Source organism: Herpailurus yagouaroundi, unplaced genomic scaffold (genome assembly GCF_014898765.1).
Source record: "Herpailurus yagouaroundi ecotype Mexico unplaced genomic scaffold, PumYag 140, whole genome shotgun sequence".
NCBI lineage: Eukaryota > Metazoa > Chordata > Mammalia > Carnivora > Felidae > Herpailurus > Herpailurus yagouaroundi.
In genome coordinates, this window is record NW_024412395.1 from 52590762 (window position 1) to 52604911 (window position 14150).

Below are 14150 nucleotides of genomic sequence, written 5' to 3' on the forward strand. Positions count from 1 at the left end.
AGAGAGAGAGAGAGAGAGAGAGAGAGAGAGAGAAGGAATCTTAAGCAGGTTCCATACCCAGTGTGGAGCCTGACGTGGGCTCGACCTCACAACCATAAGACCATGACCTGAGCTGAAATCAAGAGTCGGACGCTTAACAGACTGAGCAACCCAGGAATTTGAGAAATAAAATCTTTAAAAAAAAAAAAGAAAAGAAAAAATAGACAAACTGTAGAAGAGTACACATATATTGTATGATTCAATTTATATATGTTCAAAAACACTTATAAGTTAATAATATTTTATTTATATAAAGAGGAAAGAGGGATCTGGGAACCAGGAGAGGCACCTAGGAGATGTCAAAGTTGCAGGTAATGCTCTAAAGTTTTGTTTTGTTTTTTAAGTAGGCTCCACGTCAGGGTATAAATCATGACCGTGAGATGGAGATCTGAGCTGAGGTCAAGAGTCAGATGCTTTACTGACGGAGCCACCCAGGCACCCCTCTTCTGGGTTTGTTTTTTTTAAGTTGATGATAAATACATGTGCATTCATTTTATATTTTTTATACATTATGCTATGTTATCTATACATGTCTTTAAATAAAATAATTTTAAAATAAGAATAGCTTATAATCATTACTATCAATCTTTAAGCCTAATCTTTCTGGATTTTGTATATGCATGAATGTACTTCATGTTTAAACAAAATGTGAAAATATACAGTGAAAAGGAAACATGAGAACATGACATGGTCAAAAGCCTCAGTAATTTCAAAATAAATTTCCAAAAGTGATTCTCACCTAAAGTACACCAGCTACCTGCTAACTGGCCTATTTCACTCTTGTTGTTAAAGGAAATGTTAGCCTATCACTAGTGATTTTTCCATCACACTATCGTGGTCCCACATGCTCTGACCCCTGCCCCTTCTGGGACCTGATTTTACTTCCTTCTTCCCACATTCCTAACCACAGAACAGAACCTAACATTCTTTAGCATCAGTGTGTAAAAAGCTGATATGTACATTTAATAAAATCTAGGTATTGTTTCATAGACACCACATCATAAGTAGTTCCCTGTTTTCCATTTGTCCTGGGCAGTTTGGAGAGGGTTATTGTGGTTCTGCTTTATTATGATTTCACTTGAATCTTTTATTTTCTTCATTGTTAATATCCACTACATTAGGAGTCTTATCAACTCTACTTCCAAGATATATCCTGAATCTGTTCACTTTTTTCCATTTCTCCTGCTACCACTCCAGTCCAAACACTATCATCGCTTACCTGGACCAAGTGAACAGCCTGTTCACTTGCATTCTTATCTCCTCACGGTACATTTTCCACACTATAGCCATAAAGATCTTATTATATCACAAATTAGATCATGTCACCCTCCTTCAAAGCCTCCTTTGGCTTTGAATAAAATCCAAAATTCCTTATGCCTGATATAACTTGGTTCTGGCTTACCTCTTCAAGTTCATCTCCCTCACATGCACTATAGAGTCACACTGGCCTGACAGTTTTAGAATAAGCCAAGGTTGTTATTGCTTTGGGAACCTTGCATTCAAGCGTTTTCTGCCTGGACTACTCTAACCTCAATTCTTTGCAGACTCACCCATCCTCATCATTCAGGTCTCAGCTCAGAAGTCCAATCTGCAAGAGGCCTTCCCTGACCACTCTAGCTAAAATAAAGCAGGGCTTCCAACCATACTCTACCAAGCACATCACCCTGTTTTGTCTTCTTCACGGCCCTTATCACTACCTGAAATTTTATTTTTGTAATCTATGTATTTATCGTCTAACTCCCTCCACACGTAGAGGCTTTGTCTATCCCATTCACTGCTATACCCTATGCCAAAATAGTTCCCAGCACAAAGTACATGAACATAATTACATGCTGAATGAATGACCTCTTGTGGTTTTGTCTCTGAACAACTTATCTCTGAACAAATGTTCAAGTTTAATAACCTGAGTGCTTTACCATGCTTCTTTAAACAAAGAACATGAACAAAAAGCATTTTATTAACTTCTGAATTCATATCTCTTTGTCTTTAAATATCATGATGGGGTGCCTGGCTGGCTCAGTTGGTAGAGTATGTGACTCTTGATCTTAGGATCATGAGTTTGACCCCACATTGGGTGTAGAGATTACTAACAAAATAAATTTAACAAAATATATATTAAAAAACATCGTGGTAAAGATAGCTAAGTATTCTATTAAAACACATGACACAGATTGGAAAAGAAAAACAAGAAACAAAAAAACAATGTTTGTTCTAGGTCTTAAATTGAGAAGTCATTTTCAAGTCCTAAACTAGGGATATCTGTGCATGCCATTTTACCCTCAACAAATGGAAAAAATATCTGCTTATAGGTAGAACTGTTGGGGATTCAAGTTTTTAAAAAGTTATTTCTTCTTATGAACACTGGTTTCCTACTGATTTAAAGAAGAAAGGGAGACTAAATCTGCATGTATGTTGAAAGTACTTAGTTGCCAATAATGGATTCTATACAATGTCCTTAGAACAGTCAATTTATTCAACATACATATGCATCCTTTGTATACTGCCTAAAATGTGGTTAATGCATATGTATGTCGAATGAACGAATGGACTACTCTAAAAACAGTATGTTGGGGGGCACTCAGTACAGCATGCAACTCTTGATCTTGGGGTCCTGAGTTCAAGCCCACACTGGGTGTAGAGCCTATTAAAAAAAAAGCATAAAAACAATGTGTTGGGAAGACCAACAAACAATAATTCTAATACAGTGCTACAACCAATGTATGCAGACAAACATGTTAGAAGAAGCAAGTCTACACCTGAAGTGAAGGGGTCAGGAAAAGTGTGAGTGGAGGTGTGATACCTGGGATGAGTTACAAGATAAAACAGACACGAGAAGGAAAGGGAGGGAGTTCCAAAGAAAAGTTGAAAGGCCCATTGGCTTAAGTGAGCAACATGTCAGAGCCACAAGAGGAAATGTTAAGGAACGATGGACAAGGAAATAAGGCTGAAAGTGTGGGCAAGATGCAGACAGAAGTGCCCTGTACACCACATTAAGGGATTCAGATTTTGTCCTGTACGGCACCTATTCAGACCCCTAGGGATTTGTACAACTTGATAAAAATCAACAACAAAAACATTTTTTTAAAAAGGATACTCCGGATTATCTGAATGACCCCCTTATAATTGAATACTGTCATAAGATTTCAGTTCACATGTTTGTGTTTAGCATTGCACTGGCAAACAAGTGGTACCATTTGTCACTGGCATAGGTTAATGAGAAAGAAATGGGGACTACTTTGTGTAAATCGTGTTGTTTGACAAGTGAAGATCAAATGAAATCATGACACATTGAACAAAGGCAGGCTTTGCCGTGGTTTAAAAAAAGAAAAGAGGTGAAGGCACTGAGTAATCTCAACACAAGTACAATACGGACAGGGCTTTTGTAAAGAAGTTATGCTATGGAGGACAGTGAATATTTGCTTTTGGAGCATATCAGGTCCAACAAAAACTGTCTCATTGGTAACAATGAATAAGTATTCATTTGAATTTATTTGTTTCATAATTGTGCTTCATTTAACTTATAACTGGGAGTTATAGTTGTATAAGATATACAACATAAGGAGTGTATATATAGTTTTATATTTGCATATATTTAACATACTAAAAATATTTTAAGTTAACAATGGAGAATCCTGGGTATCCACTCAGGCTTGAGAAATTCTGCTCTGAGTGATTGGGAGCCACTGAAAGATTTTAATAAGGAAATGACAAATTTGTGCTTTAGAAAAATCACTCTGGCAGCAGGATGGAGAATTCGAATTGAAAGTACTTAAGTAAGGCAGAAAGGAGGGTACTTAATATAATAATGTGATGAAGTGGTGGGGCCCTAAATTACGCAGGGGATATAAAAAGCAGATGGAAAAGAGAATCAAAAGGACTTGGTTGTGGGTGAGAAAGGGAGGGTATCCAGGATGACTGCCCTCTGGGTGACTTGGTGGTGAGATAAAGACAACAGGAAGACAAACAAGTGAGGGTGAAGGGGGATGAGAAAAGAGAGAGATGATGAATTTAAGTCAGCAATGATTTGAATTTCATTTCATCCAAAGAAAATCCAGTTCTCCTTTCTGGGTCCCAGTTTTCTCAGTGACAGCTGCATTCATGAATTACCAAATTAACTATTATAGTGCACTCTAAAAATATACAAAGCGCTCCACAGTATGCTGTAAATAAGTCATGAAAAATCAGCAAAAGCTCAAGCCCTGAAGGAAATATTTTAAGTTAACAATAGAGAACCCTGGGTATCCGGGACACAATTTTTACCAAACACTTAAATTGTGACCCAATGCACTCACCCAGTACTGCACTCTTTGCAGCCAGTCAAATGCAATCACTCCCTTGCCCACGTGTGAAAGAGAGGTGGCATGTCAAGCCCACGTGGGAGACGCAAAGACACGACCCTTAACGGACTTGCAAAGCAATCCCCGGGGGCACATGTAGTGCGTGATTACGGAAAATGTAGTGTAGGGGGAACTTTGACCCTATAGGCAGGGGTAGGCGACCAAGTTACCTTTTACTTAGAGGAATCAACGTGGAGTATCTTACAGTCCATTAAGAATGTAAACATTTCATATTTTATTAGCAAAAGAAGAGAAAAAAGAGGCGAGAGGAAGTAAAATGCAGCAATTATCGCAAAACCAGCCTTGTGTCCCCGCAGGCCACAAAAGGAGAAAGTAAGTCAATCCTAGTTTGGTGGGAATGCCAGCACCTTCCACCACTAACTCCTACTACAACAGCATTGTGCTTCTAGACCCGAAATGTTTAACCGTCAACCTCATCCACAACGTCCAACGTGCGACTGAAGGGAAAGCCGCGGGCCGTACCTTTAGCACAGGACACTGCTTTGGAAAGAGGGGGGGTGGCTTTCAACACAGCGCCCCTCCCGGCGCTCGGCTAGGGCCTCCTAGAGCGAAAGTCGGGAGCTGAGAGACTCGAGGGTAACCGGGCGGCAAGGTTTACACAGCTAAGCGAGACCAGGAGGCGGCAACACAGCGCCCCTAGGGTTCTGCCCCGCTGGGTACGCAGACCCGGAAAAGGGGGGCGAGCCCCACCGCGCAGCCCCGGCGCCGCCAGAGGAAGAGGGACTGGGCGGGGTCTCGGCTGGTTGGGGCGGGGCCGGCACCAGAGCTCTCCTCCCGCCGCCTGATGGGAATTGTAGTTCTGGGAAAGAGCCAGGTTCCCTCAAAGGGCTCTGGGAACTACATCTCCGGGTGAGGAGGGTACGGCTCCGGCAGGCCGCGCGTTGCGGTGGCGTCGCACTGTCCGCAGCCCGGTCCAGACTTGCAGAGTGTTTGAGTGGCAGGCCGAGAGGGGTATCTTTCCCTTCACTCTGCGCTCAGGCAGCGCCAACCCCTCCTTCCCTCCCCCCACCGCCGTGCGCTCCCTGCCCGGCTCCCCGCGTCAGCTTTTCCTGGGCCCCTGGATGAGCTGGGGCCTGGAGGTTCAAAGGTAACGGCTGCTACCTGGCGCGGAAGCGAGGGGCGCGCCCCTCTTCAGCCCAGCAAACCCCGCCCCCGGCCCTTGCCTCCATGGGCCCAACTCAGAAACCCAACGTGTGCCGCCAGCTGAGCCGCCGGGCGCTGGGCTTCTTCTCGCGGGACGCAGGCGTGGTGCAGAGGACGAACCTGGGCATCCTGCGGGTGCTGGTGTGCCAGGTGACCGCCGGCTGCTGGGAATGGGGCCAAGGGCAGAGGGGCGACTGGCGGCTAAGCCTCCTGCTGGGGTGCAGTTTTTACTCGTTAGCGCTTCCTTTTAAGAAGATCACAGGTGATGGACAGGGGTATCCAGGCCCTGAACCTGGGGAATTAGTAAACCACCGTATGCTTTTAGTTTTAAGCTTCTTATGTCTTCCTGCAAACGGTCTTCCTAAAATTTGGTCACACCGCGTAAAACGTGCGGACAGAGTGAGGGAGAAATGAGCATGTTTTAAATAACGTACGTGGAATTACTTTGAAAACTGTAGATTTAATTATCCCACTTAATATTGCTGCAGGGTAGAGACTTATGAGTTATTTCCTAAACCAAAATTCCTTGTGTCTTTCAGGAAAGTACTAAATTTAAGAATGTTTGGACAACTCATTCCAAGTCACCTATAGCCTATGAGAGAGGAAGAATATATTTTGACAATTATCGGTGCTGTGTCAGCAGGTATCTTGGTGAACGTTTTTCCTGTAATTCACCTCACTGTTGATCTTGACTCATTTTTATAGAACCACATGCTTTATCAATGTTTAATGAAATAGGAGAATGGAAAAATGAGCCCAGAAGAAGAGTAGGTGGTAAATGGGTATAATTTTAAAATCTTCTTAAACCCAAAGTTAGAGGTTTCATCTTTGCAAGTACCAATTTAAAATGAATTTACTTTATAGTGCAGGCAAAATGATAGGTTACTCAGAGTATGGTGTAGTGTTTTATTCTGCTTAGAAGACGGCAGAGTCAAGGAAGTCAGGTATCTAATAATTATATGCTGCTTTAGAGAAAAATTTCTTTAAATAAAAAAAATTTTTTTTAATGTTTATATTTGAGAGAGATAGAAGGACAGTATGCTAGTGGGGAGGCGCAGAGAGAGAGAGACTGAGACTGAATCTGAAGCAGGCTCCAGGCTCTGAGCTGGCGTGACAGAGCCCCACGCAGGGCTCGAACTCTCAACCCTTGAGATCATAACCTGAGCTGAAGCTGGACGCTTAACTGACTGAGCCACCTACGTGCCCTGGGAAGAAGTTCTATGTTTTGTTTTGGAAGCACTTGCCTTTCTTTAAGAGAAAATTTTCGAACATGCTTCAGAGAAAATAGTGTAGTGAACTCCCATGTACTAATTACCTAAATTCAAAGATAATCCAAATTTTGCTGCATTTGCTTATCTATGCCATTGCTCACTTTTCCTTTATCTTTTTACGAAGTATTTTAAAGCATATTCTAAACACCATGCTTTGCTTCTATAAAAAATATTAGACATTTTCTTTCTCTTAACAGCTTGATTAAGATATAATTCACACACTGGTGCCTAGGTGACTCAGTCAGTTAAACACCTGACTCTTGATTTTGGCTCAGGTCAGATCTCTCAGTTCCTAGATTCGAGCCCCATGTCAGGCTCTACACTGACAGTGCGGAGACTGCTTGTGATTCTGTCTCCCTCTCTCTTTGCCTCTCTCTCTCAAAAACAAATAAATAAACATTTTTTAAAAGATATAATTCACATACTATACAATTTGCCAATTTAAAGTATACAATTTGATGATATTTAGTTCATTGAATGTTCATCCAGTGATAGGAATTTTGGTGAACCCTTGTGGTTCATATAGGCAGCCAACACTACAGTTGACTTTAGAACATTTTCATCACCTCAAAAAGAAAGTTTATTGTGCCCCAATACCCACATCATCCTCAGCCCTAAGCAAGTGCTAGTCTGTTTTCTGTCTCTATAGATTCATCTGTTCTGGACATTGCATATAAATTGAATCACATAGTATGTGTCTTTTGTGATTGGTTTCTTAGTAGATTACCAGTTGATAATAAAAGATATAATTCAAGAACAGCCAGATGGAAGAGTTGCATAGGCAAGTTACATGCAAAAGGGCATGGAATATCCATGCTCTTTGAGCACACTACTCTCCCTGAATGTCCATGTGTTCACCAACCTAGAAGCTTCTCCCTTTGTTAATATATACATTTCAGGGTGCCTGGTGGCTCAGTTGGCTGAGCATCAGACTCCAGCTCAGGTCATGATCTCGCATTCCTGGGTTCAAGCCCCATATCAGGCTCTGTGCTGACAGCTCAGAGCTTGAAGCCTGCTTCAGATTCTGTGTCTCCCCCTCTCTCTGCCCCTCCCCTGCTCGCACTCTGTCTCTCTCTCTCAAATACAAGCAGTAAAAATATTTTTTTTAAATAGTAGCTTATTTTTAAAGTACATCAGTTAAAAAAAAGGAAAATATCTATGATCATATCTCAGTAATAATCAGAGAAGTATAAATTAAAAATAAGGGACTATTTTTCACCTAAAAATTGTAGTTTCAATACTGGCAGAAGTATAAACTTGTTCAATTTTTCTGAAAGGCAGTTTGGGAATTAAAAAAAAAAAAACAAAACAGGGGCGCCTGGGTGGCGCAGTCGGTTAAGCGTCCGACTTCAGCCAGGTCACGATCTCGCGGTCCGGGAGTTCGAGCCCCGTGTCGGGCTCTGGGCTGATGGCTCGGAGCCTGGAGCCTGTTTCCGATGCTGTGTCTCCCTCTCTCTCTGCCCCTCCCCCGTTCATGCTCTGTCTCTCTCTGTCCCAAAAATAAATTAAAAAAAAAAAAAAACAAACAAACAAACAAAAAAAAAGTTGAAAAAAAAAAAAAAAACAAAAAAAAAAACAACACCTTAAAGGTATTTCCTTTTTTAACCTATTAATTTTCATTCTAAAATAAAAGGACTCTTTTTATCTAATTTTCATTTTACAATATTGGACTAACAGTTTATGAATGCCATGGAATTCAGCAGAGATATTCACCGTAATCATTCAGGGTTAAAGAAAGAAATCAGTATGATCCAACTTTGGAAAATAATCTGCACATAAGTATATGTATATAAAGAAAAACCAGAAGAAAATGAACCAAAATGTTAATAATGGTTATTTTTATAATTTTATAGTATTCTGATCTATGTTACTGTATTTTTCAGATTTTTTTCCAGTGAATTTCCTTTTGAATTATGTGATCAGGAAAAAAATGTTAACATTTAGTTAAGAAAAGGAAGACAAAGTAGCAAGTTGTATCTTGGTATTCCAAATCTCTAAATAGAATAGATCACTCAAAGCTGAGCCAACACTGTCTCATTGAATAAGAAGAATAATCATTCATTTTTCTTTTTTCCCAGTGTTGCATCAGAGCCAAGAAAACTTTATGAAATGCCAAAATGTTCCAAATCAGAAAAAATAGAGGATGCTTTATTATGGGAATGCCCAGTGGTAAGATTTATTTTTAGAGTATTTGTTTCTAATGCATTTTTTGCTTAAAAGAACTGATCATTGTTGATATGTAGTATAAAGGAATAAAGCTTTAATATCATAGTGATTCCTGAATCGTGAATGGAGTCAAGAAGAGAGAGTGTATCCTTTGCTTGTTTTCCCTCAGGAAATAACTTATATCTTAAAAAATTATATATTAATATTATGAATGTATTTTAAAATTTTGATGCTATTTGTAAATCTTAAAAACTAGAAAAAAGTTATGAACTGATTAAAAGTTTTGCAAGCAATATAAGCTAGTTTAGAGTTATCCTCAGTGTTTAAGAGATCATTCTACTGATTTAAGAGATCATTCTATCAAAATAAGATATTTATTTAGGACAGCAGTTATGTCACATGGCTCTGTGAAAGTAGACTTACAAGTTTCCTCCGTGAATCTTGTTAGGAAAATACTAAGTCAAAAATAAAAAATAAAATAATAAAAGTAATACAAAATAAAATAAAATAATAAGATAAGCTCACTCCATCAGACAGACTAACATTGCCCTGATGTGTATTTTTCAGAACCGTGTTTTCATAAATAGCATCTTCTACTTGCTAGAGGAGTTGAGAGAATTGACTTGTACACAAAATAAGTTTGGAATGTTCTGAGTTTAAAAGGCTAAACAAGTTTATTTATAGAATTACTTCTCAGAGCCTTTAATAATACTTACGATAATACTAATGTTCACAGTGATTATCAAACCATTTTCTGAAACTCTTGATTATAGGACTTCCTTTTTTGAGGTATATTTCTACATATTAGTTTTTCATGGGATCAGTGTTTTAAGAACTGTACTTATGACATACTGTAGCAAATTAATCAGGTTTTTGAATCTGGCTGGTTGTTTTTTAGGAAAAATAGAACTTAAAATATGTGACCAAAAATAATGTTTAAAAGAAAAGAAGCTATCCTTTGAATTTACTATTAAAATTCTCTTTTGTCAAAGACTACTGTTTTTACATAAAATTGTAGTTTTCCAAAGCTGCTGCTTTCTTTTCCCTTAGACACTTACTCTTTTTAATTTTTTTTTTAACCTTTATTTATTTTTGAGACAGAGAGAGACAGAGCATGAATGGGGAAGGGTCAGAAAGAGAGGGAGACACAGAATCTGAAACAGGCTCCAGGCTCTGGGCTGTCAGCACAGAGCCTGATGCGGGGCTCGAACTCACGGACCGTGAGATCATGACCTGAGCTGAAGTCGGACGCTTACCCGACTGAGCCACCCAGGTGCCCCTACACTTATTCTTTTTAAAAAGAGACATGTTTTTAAAAATCAGAAAGTTTTAAATCTGTTTTCTTCCCCAATTTCTTACTGAAAGCTGAAAATAACTGTTGTGCCCCAATATCTAAAGCCTTTTAATCTGTTTTCATTGGTTGGGGGAGGAAGGTGACAGATTTTTTTTTTTTTAGGTTTATTGATTTATTTTTTAAAGAGACAGCAGGGAAGGGGGCAGGGAGACAGGGAGAGAGAAATTCCCCAGCAGGCTCCTCACTGTCAGCGCAGAGCCCCATGTGAGGCTCAATCTCACTTAACCCTTGAGAGCATGACCTGAGCTGAAATCAAGAGTGGGTCGCTCAAACAACTGAGCCACCCAACCACCCCAAGGATGACAGATTTCTTAATTGAGAAAAGTTTTGAAGACACAGTATAAAAACACAAAAAATTTAGAGCAATCCTTGAAAAAATAGAGTTTCTAGTAATATAATTCCTATTCTCACTTCTCTTTAAACATTTTCTTCTCATTTGAAGTTAAGCAAGAGTTTCCATTAAGAAAAACTAAGAAGGTTATCATTTATTGTTGTTAACATATTGATGTGAAACTACATTTAAATTAGCACCCTTTTAGGGGCACCTGGGTGGCTCAGTCAGTTAAGCATCTGACTTGGGCTCAGGTCATGATCTCCCCATTGGTGGATTCGAGCCTCGCATTGGGCTCTGTGCTGACAGCTCAGAGCCTAGAGCCTGCTTCGGATTCTATGTCTCCCTCTCTCTATGCTCCTACCCTGCTTGCATTCTCTCTCTCTCTCAAAAATAATATTAAAAAAAAATTTTTTTTTTAATTAAAAAATAATAAATTAGCACCCTTTTCTGAGACAATGTGTGAAATGCAACTTTTGGTTGAGGAAAATACCTCAAACCTATTATATATGCTGCTTCCAATTCTTTTTTTTTTTAAATCTCCAGGAGGTGAGTGGTGCCTGGGTAGCTCAGTCAGTTGAGCATCCAACTCTTGATTTTAGCTCAGGTCATGACACAGTTTGTGAGATCAAGCCCTGCACTGTTAGTGCAGAGCCCGCTTGGAATTCTCTCTCTCTGCCTCTCCTGCATACACACACACACACACACACACACACACACTCTTCTCTCTCTCTCTCTCTCTCTCTCTCTCTCTCTCAAAATAAATAAACATTAAAAAAAATCTCCAGGAGGTGATACTTATGTAAGACACCACAGACTAAAAATGTTTACATCATTATATGTGATTTTAGTGTAAGACTTCCAGTAGTTAAACTTAAACACACATACACACACAACCAAGAAACAAACACAGAAACTGAAAGGAAAGACAAATCTTTAAAACCATATATAAAATACCTATGCTTTTATTCTTTTCTATTCACTTTTTAGCCAACGCAAATAGTAGATTAATTTTAACTTCCCTATTCTTAACTTTTGTTGTAGAATTTCCTTTTTCTTTTTAATGTTTATTCATTTTTGAGAGCAGGAGAGAGAGAGTGCAAGCCAGAAAGGGGCAAAGAGAGAGGGATTCAGGGGATCTGAAGTGGGCTCTGTGCTAACAGCAGAGAGCCTGACGTGGGGCTCAAACCCACAAACCCTGAGATCATGACCTGAGCTGAAGTGGGAAGCTTAGGAAGCCTAACTGACTGAGCCACCCAGGCGCCCCCCAAGAACTTCCTTTTTATTTTACAAATTAAAGTAGAACTCTTTGCTTCTCTTTCTTTTCCTGCCTTAGACTTCCACCTTGTGGCAGCTGATCAGTGGCAGGTATGCCCAAATAGCCATTACCTCCCTTTTTGGGGGGTAATGCACTAACAACAGAGGGCATCTTTTTTTAAAAAGTTTATTTTATTTATTTTAGAGAGAGAGAGCACAGAAGGGGCAGAGAGAGAGGGAGAGAGAGAATCTCAAACAGGCTCCACGCTGTCAGTGCAGAGCCTGACATGGGGTTCAGTCTCATGAACCATGAGATGACCTGAGCCAAAATCAAGAGTCAGACACTTAACCAACCGAGCCACCAACAGAGGATATCTTTAAAACCAGGTCCATCTTCTGTTTTTCTTTGGCTGCCTTGATTCTGCATTCTAGCTTTTCATTTGGGTTAAGAGTAGAGCTGCAGTGAATCATGGAACAATTTGCCCTCTTGCCATTTTGACTTCTGTCAAAAAGACAAGTCTTAGAACAAAGAAATATCTATTCTAGCAGATGACTCTTTTTATTGTTTTTTAAATTTTTTTAAATGTTTATTTTTGAGAGAGAGACAGAGCACAAGCAGGGAAAGGGCAGAGAGATGGAGACACAGCATCTGAAACAGGCTGTAGGCTCTAAGCTGTCAGCAGGGCTCGAACTCATGAGCCAGGAGGTCATGACCTGAGTCTAAGTCAGATGCTTAACTGACTGAGCCACCCAGCTGCCCCTTTAGCAGAAGACTATTAATTCTTACGGTTTTAAGAACTGTTATTGTTGTTATCATTGTTATCACAACAGCATTGTTAGTAATACTCCTGTTGTTGTTATGATGATGATTGGCTTACACTTGTTGAATTACTTAATGATAAATAACAATAAATAATAAATTATTTCAGGTACTGTCTAAGCACTTTATGTGAATAAACTCAGTAAGTTAATGATGAAAATAATAACCTACAGTCTTTTCTTTCCTTGTCTTAATTCTCTATTTGTACATTTAATATTTCCTCTTTGGTTTTACATAGCTGTTTCTTTAAGGTTTTAGCTATTTTCTTTGGACATAGATTACTGCAGATTGTTCATGACCAGCCAGTTTCATTTTTACGCCTTGATTTTTATTTATTTATTTTTTTAGGGGGAAATACTTCCCAATCCATCAGATTATAAATCCTCACTCATAGCACTGACTGCACATAATTGGCTATTTCGCATATCAGCAACTACTGGAAAAGTCCTTGAGAAAATATATCTTGCTTCATATTGCAAATTCAGGTATTAAATGTGGCTTTATTACTGAAGATCTTATTTATATATATACATATGTAAATATAAACCTATGAAATAAATTTGAGACTTGTGGCCCAGGAAATTTCAAGCTTTTTTTTTTTAGTTTACCATTGTATACCTGGATCTCAATTTATAAACCTATTCTATTTTTCTTTCCTCATGAGTACCTTTGAAGGTCTGAGGATAACAGACCTTTGATCATTTATTGTTGTATCACTCTTAAGTAACTAACCTGTAATAGTTGGCAGATATCACCCCCACCCTTTTTTTTTAAGTAGGCTCCATGCCCAATGTGGGGCTTAAACTCACAACCCTGAGATCAAGAGTCACATGCTCTACCAATTGAACCAGCCAGGTACCACCCCTCTCCCGTTTTCATTTCCCATCTTCTTTAAACTTTAAGTGTTTATTTTTGAGAGAGAGACAGAGACAGAGATAGAGCGCAACCAGGGGAGGGGCAGAAAGAGAGGGAGACACAGAATCCCAATGAAGCAGGCTCCAGGCTCTGAACTGTCAGCCCAGCGCCTGACGCAGGACTCAAACTCATGAACTGTGAGATCATGACCTGAGCAGACACTTAACCCACTGAGTCACCCAGGTGTTCCTAATTTCCCTTCTGCAAATAGTATTTTATATGTAGGTTGTACTTCATGGTTGATTTTCCTGAAGGTTAGTCTGTTTCAGTTAAATATCTGCCTAGTACAATCTAAGAAGTATTTTTGTTGTTTGTTTTTAAGCAATCTCTACATCCAATGTGGGGCTTAAGCTCACAACCCTGAGATCAAATCACATGCTCTTCTGACTGAGCCAGCCAGATGTCCCTAAAAACTGTTATTTTGACTAGTAGTTTTTAAATTTCATATACACACACACACACACACACACACACACACACACACACACACACACAC

The 14150-nt window shown here is 39.4% G+C and overlaps 2 protein-coding genes across 6 annotated transcripts in view; one reads left to right on the forward strand and one right to left on the reverse strand.

Moving 5' to 3' along the window:
• Nucleotides 1–5236, reverse strand: part of METTL8 (methyltransferase 8, tRNA N3-cytidine) — an 86041-nt gene extending 80805 nt beyond the window's left edge. The window contains exon 1 of the mRNA XM_040475367.1: nt 4860–5236. The gene's annotated coding sequence lies outside the window, so the exon portion shown is untranslated. The remainder of the gene's footprint in view (nt 1–4859) is intronic.
• Nucleotides 5237–5261: 25 nt separating this feature from the next.
• The window catches only part of DCAF17 (DDB1 and CUL4 associated factor 17), a 47900-nt gene continuing 39011 nt past the window's right edge, over nt 5262–14150 (forward strand). For 3 of the 5 annotated variants that reach the window (XM_040475360.1, XM_040475362.1, XM_040475361.1), the window contains exons 1-4: nt 5262–5690; nt 6080–6183; nt 8890–8980; nt 13088–13224. In XM_040475360.1, the coding sequence (XP_040331294.1) occupies nt 5565–5690; nt 6080–6183; nt 8890–8980; nt 13088–13224 (458 nt within the window). In that variant the 5' untranslated portion in view covers nt 5262–5564. Of the gene's footprint in view, nt 5691–5732; nt 5803–5832; nt 5971–6079; nt 6184–8889; nt 8981–13087; nt 13225–14150 lie in introns of those variants that run through there. The other 2 variants (XM_040475364.1, XM_040475363.1) reach the window with 2 other exon arrangements.